The sequence below is a fragment of the Marmota flaviventris genome, chromosome 18 (assembly GCF_047511675.1).
Source record: "Marmota flaviventris isolate mMarFla1 chromosome 18, mMarFla1.hap1, whole genome shotgun sequence".
Taxonomy (NCBI): Eukaryota; Metazoa; Chordata; class Mammalia; order Rodentia; family Sciuridae; genus Marmota; species Marmota flaviventris.
This window is the reverse complement of record NC_092515.1, coordinates 46,979,541-46,996,426: the sequence shown is the minus strand read 5'-3', so window position 1 is coordinate 46,996,426 and position 16,886 is coordinate 46,979,541. Positions and strand designations below refer to the sequence as shown.

General features: G+C 42.1%; 1 protein-coding gene across 5 annotated transcripts in view; it reads right to left on the bottom strand.

The window, feature by feature from the left end:
- Positions 1-15,401, bottom strand: part of Slc7a6 (solute carrier family 7 member 6) — a 35,411-nt gene extending 20,010 nt beyond the window's left edge. The window contains exons 1-3 of one of the 5 annotated variants that reach the window (XM_027932980.3): positions 15,343-15,401; positions 12,984-13,096; positions 4,941-5,499 (exon numbers count right to left, since the gene is read on the bottom strand). In XM_027932980.3, the coding sequence (XP_027788781.1) occupies positions 4,941-5,463 (523 nt within the window). In that variant the 5' untranslated portion in view covers positions 5,464-5,499; positions 12,984-13,096; positions 15,343-15,401. Of the gene's footprint in view, positions 1-4,940; positions 5,500-10,400; positions 11,443-12,983; positions 13,097-15,158; positions 15,246-15,342 lie in introns of those variants that run through there. The other 4 variants (XM_071604786.1, XM_027932981.2, XM_027932982.2 and 1 more) reach the window with 4 other exon arrangements.
- Between the last annotated feature and the right edge of the window lie 1,485 nt (positions 15,402-16,886).

The following is a 16,886-nucleotide window of genomic DNA, read 5'->3' as shown; positions in this document are numbered from 1 at the left end:
TATATATAACATGCCCTTTGACTTGGTTGTTCTTTGAATTTACTCTAAAGCTATCAGCCACTAATGCACAGGCACTTTCAGATGCCCAATCAATTGAGGAACTCATACAACACTCTAAAAAGAATCCTGCAACAGTTTATTTCCTTAGACACAATGATTTCCCTTGTTTAATTTAATCCTAAGAAAATATTCAGGAACTCTAAAATGATTTATGTACAAAGACATAATTATTTACAGCATTATTTACTATAGAGCTCTTACTATATGTCAGGAAGAGAAAAGCATTTACACAGCTATTTGTCTTTTATTCTTCACAACAATCTTTTCAGCTAGGCACTATTAATAATCTCATTTCCAAATGAGAAAACCAAGGCAGCAGATAATTAATTCCCTAAATCAGTGGTAAAGCTAGAAATCAAACCCAGTCCAGCTTTGGGCCCTCTGAGTTTAATCATTATACTACACTGCCTGGAAATCACACCTATGTCCCCAAATCATGTTTTCTAAGAATATTTGATAAAAGAGATTAGATGCTAAAATTTAAAAACCAGTATAAGAACCGATAAAGCTCAGGAAATAATGCCAAGAGTTAATAAATGGGACAGAATCAAATTAAAAATCTTTTCTGCATAACAAAAGAAACAGGACTATGAAGAAGGAACCTATAGAATTGGAGAAAATCTATGTTACCTACTCTTCAGACAGTATTAATGTCTAGAACATATAAAGAATTCAAAAAACTTTACACCAAAAAAAGTCAAATAATCCAATTAATATAGACAAATGAATTAAACAGAGTATTCAAAAGAAGAAATACAAATGGCCATCAAATACATGAAAAAATGTTCAGGATCATTAGCAATTAGGGAAATGCAAATCAAAACTACAATGAGATTTCATCTCACTCCAACTAGAATGGCAGTCAACAAGAATACAAATAATAAATGCTGAAGAGGATGTGGAGAAAAAAAGAACACCTTTACACTACTGGTGGGACTACAAGTTAGTACAACCACTATGGAAATCAGTGTGGAGGTTCCTCAAAAGACTAGGCATGGAACCACCATCTGACCAAGTTATACCACTTCTCAGTATTTATCCGAAAGAATTATAGTCAACGTAATACATCAATACAAGCATACCCATGTTTATAACAGCACAATACCATAACCAAACTATGGTACCAGCCTAGGTGTCCATTGGTGGATGAATGGATAAAGAAAATGTGGCTATATACCCAATGGACTTTTATTCAGCTAAAAAGAAAAATGATATGGCATTTGAGAAAAGTGGATAGAACTAGAGACCATCCCATTAAGCAAAATAAGTCAAACTCAGGTGGTATGCCTTCTCTCATATGAGGAAGCTAGAGAGGAAAAAGGAAAACAAAGGTGGGGGTGGATCTTCTAAAAATCAAAGTGAGGGCTATAGCTGTGGCTCATCAGTAGAGCTAGAGCACTCATCTAGCAGTAGCACATGCAAGGTGCTGGTTCAATCCTTAGCACCACATAAAAATAAATAAATAAAATAAAGGTATTGAGTCCAACTACAATTTAAAAACATATATATATTTAAAAAAAAAATCAAGGGTTGGGGTTGTGGCTCAGGTAGAGTGCTCACCTAGCACAGGTAAGGCACTGGGATTCAATCCCCAGCACCACAGGAAAATAAATAAATAAAAATAAAGGCATTGTGTCCACCTATAACTAAAAGAAATATTTTTTAAAAAAGCGAAATCAGTAGAGGAAAGGGACTAAGGGGTGGGAAGTAGGACAGGGAAATGCTGGGGAGTGATATTGGCCCAATTATATTGTTATATGGTGTGCATGTATGAATATGTAACAATAAATCCCCTCAATATGTACAACTATAATGCACTAATAAAAAAGTATGTGGGGAAAAACAGTATATAAGACACAAAGAGTATGAGTTTTTATTTTGATTTTTTAAGTTATTTTTGGGAGATTAAACCAGAGGTGCTTTATCACTGAGCCACATCCCCAGTCGTTTTATTTTTTGTTTTTTTATTTTTATTTTTTTGGTACCGGGAAATGAACTCAGGGATACTCAACCACCGAGCCACATCCCAGCCCTATTTTGTATTTTATTTAGAGATAGGGTCTCACTGAGTTGCTTAATGCCTCACATTGCTGAGGCTGGCCTTGAACTCGTGATTCTCCTGTCTCAGCCTCCCCAGCCGCTGGGATTATAGGCATGTGCCACCATGCCCAGCCTTTTTATTTTTTAATTTTGAGACAGGGTCTCACTAAGTTGTTTAGGGCCTCATTAAGTCACTGTGGGCCTCAAATTTATGATTCTGCTGCCTCAGTGTCCTGAGTAGCTGGGATTATAGGTGTGTACCACCATGCTCAGCAGGATCATTTTAAAAATGATAAATTTTATATAAGATGGGGCTGGGGTTGTGGCTCAGTGGTTGAGCACTTGCCCAGCATGTGTGAGGCACTGGTTTCGATTCTCAGCACCACATATAAATAAATGAATAAAATAAAGGTCCATCAACGTCTAAAAAATTTAAAAAAAAAAAAAATATATATATATATAGAAAAAAATATTGGAAGGTATTTCACTCATAATAACAATAGTTTTCTGGGAGGTAAAATCATGAATGATTTTAATTTTTTTATACTATTCTTTATCTGCCAACTTGTCTATAAAGTCCATTTATTATATTTTAATTAAAAAAACACTACTTTAAAAATGTTGCTTTTGGGCTGGGGTTGTAGCTCAGGGGTAAAGCGCTTGCCTCGCATGCATGAGGCACTGGATTTGATACTCAGCACCACATATAAAGAAATAAAATAAAGATATTTACATCTACATCTAAAAAAATATTTTTTTAAATTAATTAATTTATTTTTTAGGTGTAGATGGACACAACACAATGCCCTTTTATTTTTATGTGGTGCTGAGGATCAAACCCGGGTCCCGCCCATGTTAGGCGAGCGCTCCACCGCTGAGCCACAATCCCAGCCCTAAAAAAATATATTTTTAAAAAATGTTGTTTGGGGGGCTGGGGCTGGGGCTTAGCAGTAGAGCACTCGCTTAGCACGCACGCACAAGGCACTGGGTTTGATCCTCAGCACCACATAAAAACAAATAAATAATTTAAAAATTAAAAAAATAACTTATGAATCAACAAAGAAACCATAATTTAAAATTTTTTTAATGTTGTTTTTATGAAATAAAGGGAAAATTATATATTAAGCTTAAAAACCAGAATATAGCCAGGTGCAGTTGCATGCATACACCACTAATTCCAGTGAAATTCCATGACTCACAGGAGGGTTGAGGCCAGCTTGGGCAACTCAGCAAGAACCTGTCTCAAAAAAAAAAAAAAAAAAAAAAATGCAGGCTGGGGGAGTAGGGAGAGCTGTAGTTCAGGGGTAAAATGCAATTAATTAATTTAAAAACCAGAATATAAATTAATAAGCAAAGTCTGATCCCAATTCTATAAAAAAAATGAAGACAATATTAAATTATTAAAAGTACTCATCTCTTAGTGAGAGATTATGGGTAATTTGAGGATAATTTAATTCTCTCCTTAATGACCATGTTTAGAATCATACACTTACTCCCTTTTTTTAGAGATGAGTCATGCCAGAATCTTCAGGACCAAAGTCTGTTAGACACATAGGTGAATACTAATCATCCTTTCTCCTCCCAGGAGTATGTTTTCTCCTCACTGTTTGCTTTAACAAAGTCCTTAAAGTCAGGAGGCATGGTGTACTATACAATCCATATTGCTAGTTCCAAGGTACTCTCAGTCTATTTTTAATATTGTAGACAAACTATATATAGCCAAAGCTTTTATAAGCAGAGATAAGGAAAGAACAGGGTATAATTAAGTGCCTTTGGCAGCACAGTGCTATGGAACACAGAGAATTCTGGGCTAACTGAAGCTCTAGCTCTGCAAGGTTGTATAACAATCTTCTCTCCTTTCAAGGGCTTCACACAGAATCCCTCTTTACATAAGAATCCCTCTCACATAAGAGAGAAAAGAAAATGCAAAAAAATAAAAAAGGATGCATGGGGCTCTCATCCTTAAGGTAGGGTAGAAGCTACTTTTTTCTCATGAGCTGCAGGCAAAGCTTGTTTACAAAGTCAGTATACAGAAAAATGAAACACCAATAAGAAAAAGCCATTTTGGTGTGGTACTTGCTGCTTGGAATGGACCTCAAAGAGTGGCAGTAGCAGGAAGAAGGGGGTCCTGTGGGCTTAGGAATAAGGCCTTGGGACCCCGCAGTCTAGAGAAGCCTATTTCCTCACTGATGCCTTTAAACTAGTTTAAGATGAAAAGCTGAGAAGTAAAATAACACTTTTTCTTTTTGAGCAGCACAATAAAGGACTCAACACTGACTTTTTAATTGTTTTCTGTGTTAAGTTTCAACTAGTTGATGTTGAAACCAATCTCTTGAAACTGACCAAAAAAAAAAAAAAGAGCACCAGACAAGATAAATATAAGACATGTAGTAACCTGTCACAGAGAGTAGAGGAAAGACCTCAGAAACAGCCAAGAGTAAGAAGAATGTGAGGCTCTAATATCTCTCAGGATCAATCAACTCTGATGAAATTAGTCCTTCCAAAGGTAAGGTATCTACCTCTTCCCCAAAAAGCAAACTATGCTTTCTTTTCCCCCCACCTTTCCCTGCATTACTAGGGATTGAACCCAAGGGCACTCTAACACTGAGCTATATCCCAGCCCTTTTTATTTTTTATTTTGAGATAGGGTCTCACTAAATTACCCTGGCCTTGAACTTGTGACCCCCCCTGCCTCAGCCTCCTGGAATTACAGTTTTACACCATTATACCCAGCAAATTATGCTATTTAAATATAAGGCACCCATACCATTATTACAGCACCCACACACACACACACCCATGCCCCCACATATCCTCTCACATTCAGCCCCCATACTTACATATGCAAGCAGCAGCAAGAAGACGGCAGGCCAGGTACGGGGGATCACAGGTGGGGAAGGAGGGCTGGATGATGTAGCTGGCGAAGGTGATGGCGATGATGGCCTGACTGGTGGGCTCAATGATTAGCAGTGAGGCCCATAGGCGAATGAAGGCAATAAAGCCCCCAAAGGCCTCTAGAATATAAGCATAGCTGGCCCCTGACTTGGTGATGGTGGTCCCCAGTTCTGCATAGCAAAGGGCGCCCACAACAGAGAAGAGCCCACCAATGGCCCACACGACCAGTGACAACCCATAGGAGGCAGTGTATACCAGCACCCCCTTGGGTGAGACGAAGATCCCTGAGCCAATCATGTTGCCCACCACCAGGCTGACCCCATTCAGCAGAGAGATCTCCTTCTTCAGCTGCATGGCTTCTGAGGGAACTTGAGGTGGCAAGCTGACATCTTCTTCCACCCTGGGCTGGCTGGCCTCAGGGATGAGATGGTAGCTGGGTACGGGGTTCACAATCTCTCTGGCTTCCATGGCAAATGGTTCCCGCACAACTGTGTTTACACTAGCCTGGTAAAGAAAACAAGTATGTCAAATCTTTGGCAGGAGTTGGTGAGGTTCTGGTTTAGACCTGCGAGTCAGACAAATTTCCCTGCCCACTTCCTGCTTAGGGACAGACAGTATGCTACACACAAAATACAATATATTTCTCAGTTCCCACAATAGGACACAGGAAAATGGAGACAGGCAGACTTCTATTGCTCCTGAGAAAGATACCCATGAGAATACAGGCATGATTTGATGGTGGTTTCCAACAAGAGACCTGTGGGTAGGCACTGGGTTTGTCCACTGAATTCATTCTCCCTGAGTGTTGGTTTTGCTCTTTTCTTACCAGCTTAAAACACACAAACCTACCATGCAGAGAAGATCAAAGCCCCTGCAGCATGTACATAGCCTTCTCTAGCCTGAAAGGCCTCTCATTGTATACACCAAGTATACAAGCTGCCTACCAAGCTGCCTACTCAGCTCTCATATAAAGGACAAGAAGAATTTTCACAGTGTCCAGCCTCACACAGAGAGATCTATAGCTACTCTCAGGATAGCAAAGAACATGAGCAGTACAGAGAAGGATTAAAAAGATCCTTAGACAAGAGTATATCACTTTTGCAGGGACTGGACCAAGAAGAGAACATGTGTGGAAATACATACCCGTGTTCACTCATCTTATTCCCCACATTGCTGCTTGCCCATTCAATACCTTTCTTTTTCCAAAGTACCCAAAAGAAAGTGATTATACAACAAGACAAAAATGGAGGAAGGATCTCCAAGGAGCACCATAAACTAGGGTTAAACATTTGTCTATTTGCTTTCCTCAATACACCCCTCACTTTTACCTGGGGCTGAAATTCTAAGATTTTCCCAGAACATTATCCTGAAGTCTTGACATCCAACAAAAGCTATAGGCTTCTCTTAGTGACAGATCTGGCATTGGAAAGCATCCCATAGAGAGATGGTACATACAGTACCACCTTTGGATTAGAGTTGGGCTAATCCAGAAACCTTAAGGAAGTTGGATTCACATTATACTACCTACAAAGGACCCAGAATCTGTCAGAGGAAGACAACTACCTTCCTTACCCTGTGCTTGGTGTAGACTTCGTCCTCCCTAAATTTCTGTGTGGGCCATGCTTCAAATCCCCTGAAATTACCTCACTTTTTAGAAAAAGGAATCTGGTGGGCTATTTGATTCCCATCCAGGAGTCAGTCTATTGAGGTCAAAGGGATAACTTCCAGGGATAAGAAGGCAATCAGCACATCATTTTTCCAGAAGCCTCCACACCACTCAACAAAGATGTATATGACATATCCTGGCCTCACTAAGCTCAGAGCAAGGGAATCACAGTCACTCAAGAGTGAGGAAAGGCACAGTAGCACACACCTGTAATCCCAGCTACTCAGGAGGCTAAAGCAGGAGGATCACAAGTTCAAGGCCAGCCTCAGCAACTTGGTGAGAATCTGTCTGGGGAGGGGGGGGGGCGTGTACACACACACACACACACCTGTCAGGGAAAATTTTGATCTCCACAGATCCCACCCGATGTTCCTGCCTTACCTGTCCCAATCCCGTTACAGAGTCTGGACATGAGCCTGAGTGAAAAAGTTTCTCTGGGGCACCAGAAGCCTTCCCCCGTCCCAGAGATGAGCCAGCCTATCTCTGCTTAGATGGGGCAGGGCTTTCAGGCAGCACCACTTTTATTTTTCACCTCTGACACCAAGCCATGCAGGTTTCCCTATGCAGGCATGTGGGAACAGATTTGTTTTCACATGTTTGTCAGGTGAGTCCAGGCATCCATGGGAACAAATCCAATAAACAGCTGAGAACCCATATTCTCACATGAGAGTCAGGTGCCCAGAGACCTAGGTTACTTTTCTACCGTATTCAGCACAGAGATGAAGAGCAAAGATGCCTGGTCCCAGTGACCGCTCCAACTTCTATTCCATCAGATCCCAGTTGGAGGTAGGAAGCTCGGGCTACCAGATCTTCCTTTTGTACTTGTACAGTATGACAATGGTGCATCTGATGTGACTATTTTATTTTTTTATTCAGCAAGGGACTGTACCCAGGGATGTTCTACCACCCAGCCCCTTCTATTCTTTATTTTGAGATAGGGTCTCACTGAGTTGTGCAGGCTGACCTCAAACTTCTGATCCTCCTACTTCAGCCTCCTGAGTACCTAGGATTATAGACAAGTACCACTGTACCCAGCTCTGATGTGGCTTTATTAAGTAGGTCTGACATGCCAGTGAAACTATCCAGTAGTTTATTTAAAAGGGAGAGTACAGTCACAGCTCCACAAGCTGTTTCCTAGCATCTCAGTCCCAGCAGCTGAATAAGGGACAAGATTTCTGCTGGAATTTAAGAACTCCTCCTTCAGCCAAGGAGAGTCACACTCATAGACAACTGAGTGTAGTTGAGGTTTCTTTCTCTTCTTTCAATAACAAAATGTGATTGACCCTAAGCACATGTCCTTGGACAAAAGTAATTAAAGTTCCTTCTCTTTGTTAAACACCCAAGAGCAGACTTGTGATGTAACTCCAGCAAGCTCCCCAAGAACAGATGGCTAAATCCCAGGATGGCTTGGCCACACAACTCCAAGGTCATCCCTCCCCTGCCTTCTCTATCTACATCTCACTTCACATGCCTCCACAAAATCTAAGCACGTGGGATATAGGTGGGATGTAGATGAGTTGTAGAGAACTCGCCTAGCATGTATGAGGGCCTGGGTTCTAGCCCCAGTACTGCAAAAAATAAAATAAGTGCCTATAATATGAAAAAGATTGTTAGGGACCATGCCCTCAATACAAAATCAGGCACTATGGTAGCATGGAAGTGAGAAGGTCCTGTAGTCAGAGACCACAGCTTACCAGATGTATCTCACCCTTCTCTTTTCCAGCTCTTCTTCCCTAACAGCTTCACTGACCTTTTGTAAGCATCAAGTTAGGCAATATGAAACTCTTCAGTAAAATGTGAAGCTTTCTTAGCTGAGTTAATATTGCTGAAAGATAACTTCTAGAAGCAAGGAAAAGAGGGAAGAAGTGACATAAGGTTATTTCACTGGAAGAAAAAAATCTAGCATAAAATAGGAAGTTCTTGACTATTAACTTCCTCTTAGAAACAAAGTATTATTCCCACTTCAGTGACAAGAAAAATCCAGATAATCTATAAAACCATAATTTTCTTAAACCATAAGAAAGCTGAGGTTACACGGCAACTAACTAGAGTAAAACTGAAGGAAAGACAACCACTTCCAACAAGAGAGAAATATAAGCTCCACTTAGTGGGAAAATGATGGGACCACCATATAGGTGGGCAAGAAGAATTCAAGAACTTTTTCAATGAGTTACTAAAGGTCAAATATGGGTTATCAAGAGCCACCCATTTAGAGGTTTTTCTCTACAGGCCTCAGTAGGTGCTCACATGAAATACTGGGCAGGACTTCAACAGATGAATGGATAAAGAAACTGGAATATATACACAATGGAATATTACTCAGACTTAAAGAAGAATGAAATTATGGCACTTTCCAGTAAATGGGTGGAACTGGAGAATATTATGCTAAGTGAAATAAGCCAATCCCAAAGAACCAAAGGCTGAATGTTTTCTCTGATATGTGCATGCTAATTCACAATGGATTGGGGGAGAATAGAGGTTTTTTTAATATTTATTTTTTAGTTGTAGTTGGACACAATACCTTTATTTTATTTATTTATTTTTATGTGGTGCTGAGTATAGAATCCAGGACCTCGCGTGTGCTAGTGAGCATTATACTGCTGCCACAACCCCAGCCCAAAGAGGTATTTTGGACTAGACAGAAGTAGTGAGTGAAGAGAGGGGAGAGGGCATGAGGGTAGCAATGATAGTAAAATGAATCGGACTTTATTACTCTATGTGCATATATGATTACTTGACCTGTGTAACTCTACATCATGTACAATCAGATGAATGAGAAGTTATGTATGATATGTCAAAATGCATTCTACTGTTATGTATAACTAATTAGAACAAATATAAAAATATATTTAAAAAAAAAAAAAAAGAAAGAAATACTGGGCTGGGGATATAGCTCAGTTGGTAAAGTGCTTGCCTCGCATGCACAAAGCCATAGGTTCAATCCCCAGCACCACCAGAAAAAGAAAGAAACACTGGGCAGAGTCTCCCCCCGCCCCCTCAGTAGTGCTGGCCTGGAAAAGGAACAATATAAAGCCAATTTGGCCCCACAGAGAAAGGACAGCAAACTCTGTCACTCCCAAGGTAACTGGGGCAGGGTACCAAGAGAACCCTCTATGACTGGGAGAAGAGCAGGAAATTCTGACCAAGACCATTACAAGTATCCTACTTCTTGGGGGGGAGGGCAGAATCGCCCAGAAAGATCTACCCCCAAGATTCAAGAAAAATATCCCCTAAGACTGAGGCTGAACCAAGAAAACAGAAAACTTCCCACCACCAGGTTAGAAAACATCCAGGAACAAGAAACAGTCAGGTATAACTCAGAGTGTGGTAGTGATGGGTCCTGAGAAAAGCTAAGGCAAGAGTCACAGAAACACTGAGAAAAGCCTGCCCTTTGAGCCCTGAATGCAAGGAAATTCCAGAGGAATTTGAAGATAAAGTTACCTAAGGTAACCATAGCAACAACAAACCCCAAACAGCTCTTCTCCTAATTGACTCAAACTTCCATACCAACAACCTAGCAAAAGAAGAGGTAATACCCATTTCCTAGAATAATTCTCACCCCCAACTCCCTCCACTACTAGGGATTGAACCCAGGGGCACTTTGCTACTGAGCCACATCCCCAGTCCCTCCTCGCCACACACCAGGAACTCAGGGGCACTCAACCACTAAGCCATATCCCTAACCTAATTTTGTATATTATTTAGAGACAGGGTCTCACTGAATTGCTTAGTGTCTCACCATTGCTGAGGCTGGCTTTGGACTTGCTATCCTCCTGCCTCAGCCTCCCGAGCTGCAGAGATTACAGGTGCACGCACCACCGCGCCTGGCCCCAGTCCTTTTTCTTTTTCTTTTCTTTTTTTTTAATATTTTCTTTTTTTAATATTTATTTTTTAGTTTTTAGGTGGACACAATATCTTTATTTTACTTTTATGTGGTGCTGGGGATTGAACCCAGTGCCTTGCGCATGCCAGGCGAGCATGTTACCACTTGAGCCACATCCCCAGCCCTTTATTTTACTTTTTATTTTGAGAGAGGGTCTTGCTAAGTTGCAGGGACAAGCCTTGAATTTGTAATCCTTCTGCTTCAGCCTCCCCAGTGGCTGGATTGCAGATGTGTGCCACTGAACCCAGACAGAATAAATATTATATAACCTCAGCTTCTACTATTTTACACACCATGCCTGGCAATCAATAACAAATTACAAGTAACACAAAAAAGCAAGAAAAACAACTCACTATAAAGAAGCAAAGTAATCAATAGGAACCAGACCTAGAAATGACCCAGATATTGGACATATCAAACTAACAATTTAAACTAATTACAGTGGAGTTGGGGGTATAGTATAGCTCGGTGGTAGAGTACATGCCTAGCAGGCATAAGGTCTAGATTTGATCCCCAGAATCTCCAAAAAATAAAGATTAAATAATTATGATTAATACATTGAAGTCTCTAGTTAAAGTTAGGTAGCAAGTGGGAACAAATATGGAATTTTATTTTATTTTGTTACAAGGGATTGAGCCCAGAAGCACTTAAACCACTGAGCCACATCAGCAGCCCTTTTTATATTTTATTTAGACATGGGGTCTGTCTGAGTTGCTTAGTGCGTCAATAAATTGCTGAGGCTGGCTTTGAACTCGCGTTCATACTGACTTAGCCTCCTGAGCTGCTGGGATTACAGGCATGCACGGTGATGCCCAGCTAAATATGGAATTTTAGTAGAAAAACGAAAACCATGAGTCAAATGGAAGAAAGTAAAACATACCAGAGCATCTAAGAGCTATGGGACAATATACAATAGTTAAGGTAAATATTAAAAAGAACACATTGCTGATTATTTTCAGTTGCTTAGAATGTAACTGATGCCTACAGCAAAAACAGTAGCAATGTGTAACATACTTAAAAGTAAAATGTCTGACAACAGTAACACAAAAAATAAATGGGAAGAATTAGGAGCATACTGTTTCTTTCTTGTGAAGCAATTCAATAATATTTCAAGGTAGACTGAGCCAAGTGCAGTGGCATGGGCTTGTAATCCAAGCTAATGGGGAGGCTGAGACAAGAGGATCACAGTTTCAAGGCTAACCTCAGCAATTTAGTGAGGTCCTAGGCAACTTAGCAAGACCCTGTCTCAAAATCAAAAATAAATAAATAAATAAGGGGCTAGGAATGTGGTTCAGTGGTAGAATGCCTCCGGAATTAATCCCCAGCACCACACACACACACACACACACACACTCACTCACATAAAAGGAGGAAGAAGAAAGAAAGAAAAAATAAAATAGGTTTCATTAAATTATTCAATGTACCTGATAAGGTCTAATCTTGAAATAACAGTGTTAAGCCTACATAAAATGCATTTAGGTATGTTGGCACATGCCTGTAATTCCAATCACTTGGGAGGCTGAGGCAGAAGGACTGCAAGTTCAAAGCCAGCCTCAGCAATTTAGCAATAGCCTGTCTCAAAATAAAAAATAAAAAGAACGGGGGATATGACTCAATGGTATAGTACACCTGAGTTCAATCTTAAAAAAAAAAAAAAAAAGACATGCAGGAGTCCCTGGGTTGGATCCCCAGTGCTGAAAAAAAGGGGAAGAAGACAAAACAGTTTTTCTAACAGATTTCATCCCATTTTAAAGAATTCTGCAGCTAATTCAGTAATTTACCAGACCACTAAAATTTCCTGATGAAAACAACCATGAAACTATCATGTGCAATTTCTAAAGGAAAAAACAGACATCAAAGTTTGATTACAAAGAAAGTTTTAAATGTATTTATTGTAACTTCCAATCAAAAGACAAAAATCATGTGGCCCTTATGTTTGTCTTTGTACTTAGAATATCAGAAAACTCAGGATCAAATTTAGCTCCCAATCACAGTAGATAAGATGCCTGTATTTCAACAGTGTTTGCTACCTAGTCTTTCCCATGGCTTTAGTTTACTCTATTTCTCTCTCTTTTTTTTTTTTTTAATTTCTTTTTTTTAGTTGTAGATAGACACAATACCTTTATTTTGTATATTTTTATATGGTGCTAAGGATCGAACCAGTGACAGCCCCAGTTTTCTCTATTTGTTTTTAACAACCTCATTAAAAGTATCTTTAATTATAAACCACCATAATTACTTTTTAGAAAGAGATATAAATATGCAACTTACTTGTATAATAAATTAGTACTACATAACATGTAATATTAAAGAGTTGTTAGTGATGTATAAGCCATTCTCTTTATTAGTAATACATTCATATTTTATGCAAATAACTAAAACTTTTATAAATCATAAAAATCAAAGAAAGTCAATATAGAATAGAGCAATATTATTTACCTGTCACAAAAATCACACTTTTATAAACTGATTCATCAGGTAAACTACTGAGAAGAAAATGAAGTCTCTACAGCAAGTGCAAATTCCATTTATCTGTTGTGGCCAGTCTATCTCTGCAACAAAGAATATGAGGCAATTTATCAAAAAATGAACCTAGGGGCTGGGGCTGTAGCTCAGTGGCAGAGCACTTGCCTAGCATGTATGAGGCACTGAGTTCAAGCCTTAGCACCACAAAAAAATAAACAAATAAAATAAATGCATGCTACCCATCTATAACTAACAACAACAAAAAAAATTTTAAATGAACCTAGTAAACAGGAGGATACTTCCCTTTGTAAAATCTAGATTTTACATACCAAGCCAGGCATGGTGGCACATGCCTATAATCCTAATAGTTTAGGAGGCTGAGGCAGAAGGATTGCAAGTTCAAAGCAGCCTCAGCAAGTTAGCAAGGCCCTAAGCAACTTAGTGCGATCTTGTCTCAAAAAACGGAAAAAAAAAAAAAAGGGCTTCAGATGGGCTGGGTTTGTGGGAGAGCGCTTGCCTAGCATGTGTGAAGCACTGGGTTCAATTCTCAGCACCAAGTATCAATAAATAAAACAAAGGTCTATTGACAGCTTAAAAAGAAAAAGGGCTGTGGATGTGGTTCAATGGTTAAATACCCCTGTGTCCAAAACCCCCTCCAAAAAAAAAAAAATAGATTTTACATGCCAGTTAGAGGCAGCCCTCCTTTTCTGAGTTCCATCATACCCACAGCAGGGATGTAACTGAAGCAATCGGCCTAAACTTCAAAAAAGGAGCCTGGTTATCTGAAATCATGCATGTCTAGGCAGCTGCTGCTCCAGAGTCCCAGGTCCCATGAACACTGTTTGCATAACTTTTGTAGAAACATCTCCATATCCTAGAGACTGCAGCAGGAAACACAGAGGTCAGGAAATTTCCTCTCTCAAGAAGTTCCATTTGATCCTCAACATGGCAAAAAAAAAATTTTTAAATACAGGGAAGATGAATCACATATCTGGTATACACTTTTGGTGTTCAATAAAAATATGCTCACAGCCAGATAAAGGGAGGAGGTAGAAATGAACAAGATAAGGAAAAAAAAAATCAGGCTTGCGGTTTTCCACATATTTGCCAGGAAAAGAAAATCAAATATAACAACACAAATAACAACCCTGAGACCAAAGTCAGGAAGCAAAAGCCATCAGTGTACAACCACAATGGGACCTGAAAAATGTAGGCAGCGTGGGCAGTTTCCTGAAGAGCCCCACCAGGTAAAAAGAGGCAAAATGACCCCAGGAAGCAGTCAGCCTGCTCCTCCTAGATCTTAAATCGGGGAATAAGGCACCAGATGGCTTAGCATATTCTGCTACCTTGCTGCTACATTAGCTAGCCAAGTGGGCCATTTTTTTCTCCATCAAGGGCAGAGACTGAGTTCTTTTTAATTTGTGTCACCATGTACATAGACCAGTGTCCATGAGAGGTTCTCCAAGACATCTGTTAAACTAGATGTTGACTCCTATTTATACTGACCATTACACAACATGATGACCAGGCTGTTGGCTTAGCGCTCAGTGGAGAATTTTCAAAATGTTTCACAAATATCTCCTGACAGTTATGACACGAGCTGGTCAAATGAGATGACAGGATATAGAGACACTCAGAGGAACCATTAATAACGGGAGCATCCAGTTCCCAAGCTCCAATATCACAGCGCTCCAAGCCCTGACCCCCAGGCAAGGGTTGAAGCAACCCCAGAAGCGTGGTTCCCACCTTCGCACACTTCCGTCCCTGCACCCTCAGACCTTTACTCGCTCAACGTGTCACACGGCACAGGTTGTTTCTCACAATCGGTGTCTCTCTCTCTCTCTCTGGGAACAACTTATTCCTAGTCTCTCACCCTCACGATCTCTCCCTCACACACCCACGAAGGCTCTCTCACACCCGTGGTTTTTCTCACTTCAAAGACCTTCTCTCAGGGTCTCGCACACTCACAAAGCCAACACGACCCTGGGGGTGTCTCTCTCTCTCTCTCTCTCTCTCTCTCTCTCTCTCACACACACACACACACACACACACACACACACACAGTCTTTCTCACACACTCAGTCGTACACTCAGGGTCTCCCGAACTCCTGGCGTCACCCTCAAGCTCCAGGTCCCTCTTACACTCACAGCGTCACCTTCAAGCGGCTGCGGCCCGCCCCGCGCAGTTTCCGGCCCGCATCCAGCACTCGGCGGCGGCGGCAGCGCGGAGGGTTCAGCCCCGCGGGAGGCGGTCCCTGCCCCTCCCCGCCCTACGCCCCGCGTCCCCGCGTCCCCGCGCTCCAGCTCCCCGGCCGGCAGCCCAGCCCGTTACCTCTCGGTGGCCAGGCGCCGCCAGGATGCTCGGTCGCCCTGCCGCACGGCCGCAGCGGCCGCTCAGGCCCCGCCCCCGCTCCCGCCACGTCATCCGCCACCGGATCGCGACAGCGCGCGCTATGTCGGGACAGGGCTCTTCGCCCCAGCCTCTGGCGGCGTCGCTTCCGGGCCCCAGACAATGCCGCGGCATCCACGATCCCGGGCCCGGCCAGTACGTGCAGATTCCTGGGCTGCCCCCAGCCTGCCGCGTCGAGACTGGTGTGGACCTTGAGTTGGACCCAGCCACCCTTGTCCTGGATGGCCACTTCCAGACCCTGCACGGAGTCACAGGAAGCCTCGGGGGGCCCCTACATTCACCCGGATGCTACAATTCGGAGCTGTAGAGGGCCCTCCTACCTTGTTCCCATCTGATCCTTAGCTGGGGGACCCCACATCCAAAGAGACTCAAACAGTTCACTTAAAGAGCTCCCGACAGGCACACACCCAGGACTTGTCCTTGCACACTTTGCTCAGACTCAAATCACTGAAGCCCTGGCAGACACAGTCACTGCCGCTCCCTTAGCAAAATCTGGGCCTCCCCACGGCTCTGTCCTCATTCTGCCCGACCCTGGTGGTGCCCCTCTTTGAGGAGTTGCATCCTTCTGTCCTCTCCCTCTCCTCCTGACCTCATGGGCTCCTGGGCCCTCCCCCTTGGTTTCCTGTCTACCTCGGGCAATGAATCTACTGGGTCATTCATTCATTTCTCCCAGTTGTATGTTGACAACTGCACATCCTCTAGCTCCAAACTACACTCAGATGCTTGCTCCCCTCCACCTAGTGGTCCAGCAGCACCTGACCTCTTCATCCTCTCTGTCCCCAAGGCTACAAGCATTGCTTTTCTCCTGGGCCACAATAGCCTCCCAATCCCTATCCTGCTCTAACCCATCTCTGCAGGATAAGAAATGATCCTAAAATACAGATTGTAATAACTTTGAGCTTCCCCTAAAAATTTTTCCATTTCCTCCCACCAGCTGCAGGTGGGAGGCTGAGACAGCAGGAGCACAAATTCAAAGCCAACCTCAGCAACAGCAAGGTACTAAGCAACTGATTGAGGCCCTGTCTCTAAATAAAATATAAAATAGGGGTGGGGATGTGACTCTGTGGTTGAGTACCTGTGAGTTCAATCCCGGGTACTGCCCCCTCCCCCCAAAGAAACCTTTTCCATTCCCTGTCCTACCCACCCATAGGCCTGGGATGACAGTCTGAGGAGCCCTTGATAATGCTAACTTCTTTTGTCCTCTGCTTAGAACAACTTCCATAAGTATAAAGGACTATATATACATATTTGGGTTAGTACATCTGACCCTTTACCTCCAGGCAGCTCCTCCAGCCTCTCTGGCCAGGCAGAGGGACAGTTCTGAACACTTTTGAAACTTGGTAGCAGCCAGTCCACTTGTCCTTGCAACAACTGCATAAGTTAACCTGCTGGCTTCCAAACCTCTGGCTTTGCTGTGTCACAAGCAACCCATCAGCTGAAAGCCCACGGCACCAGGGACTCAATCA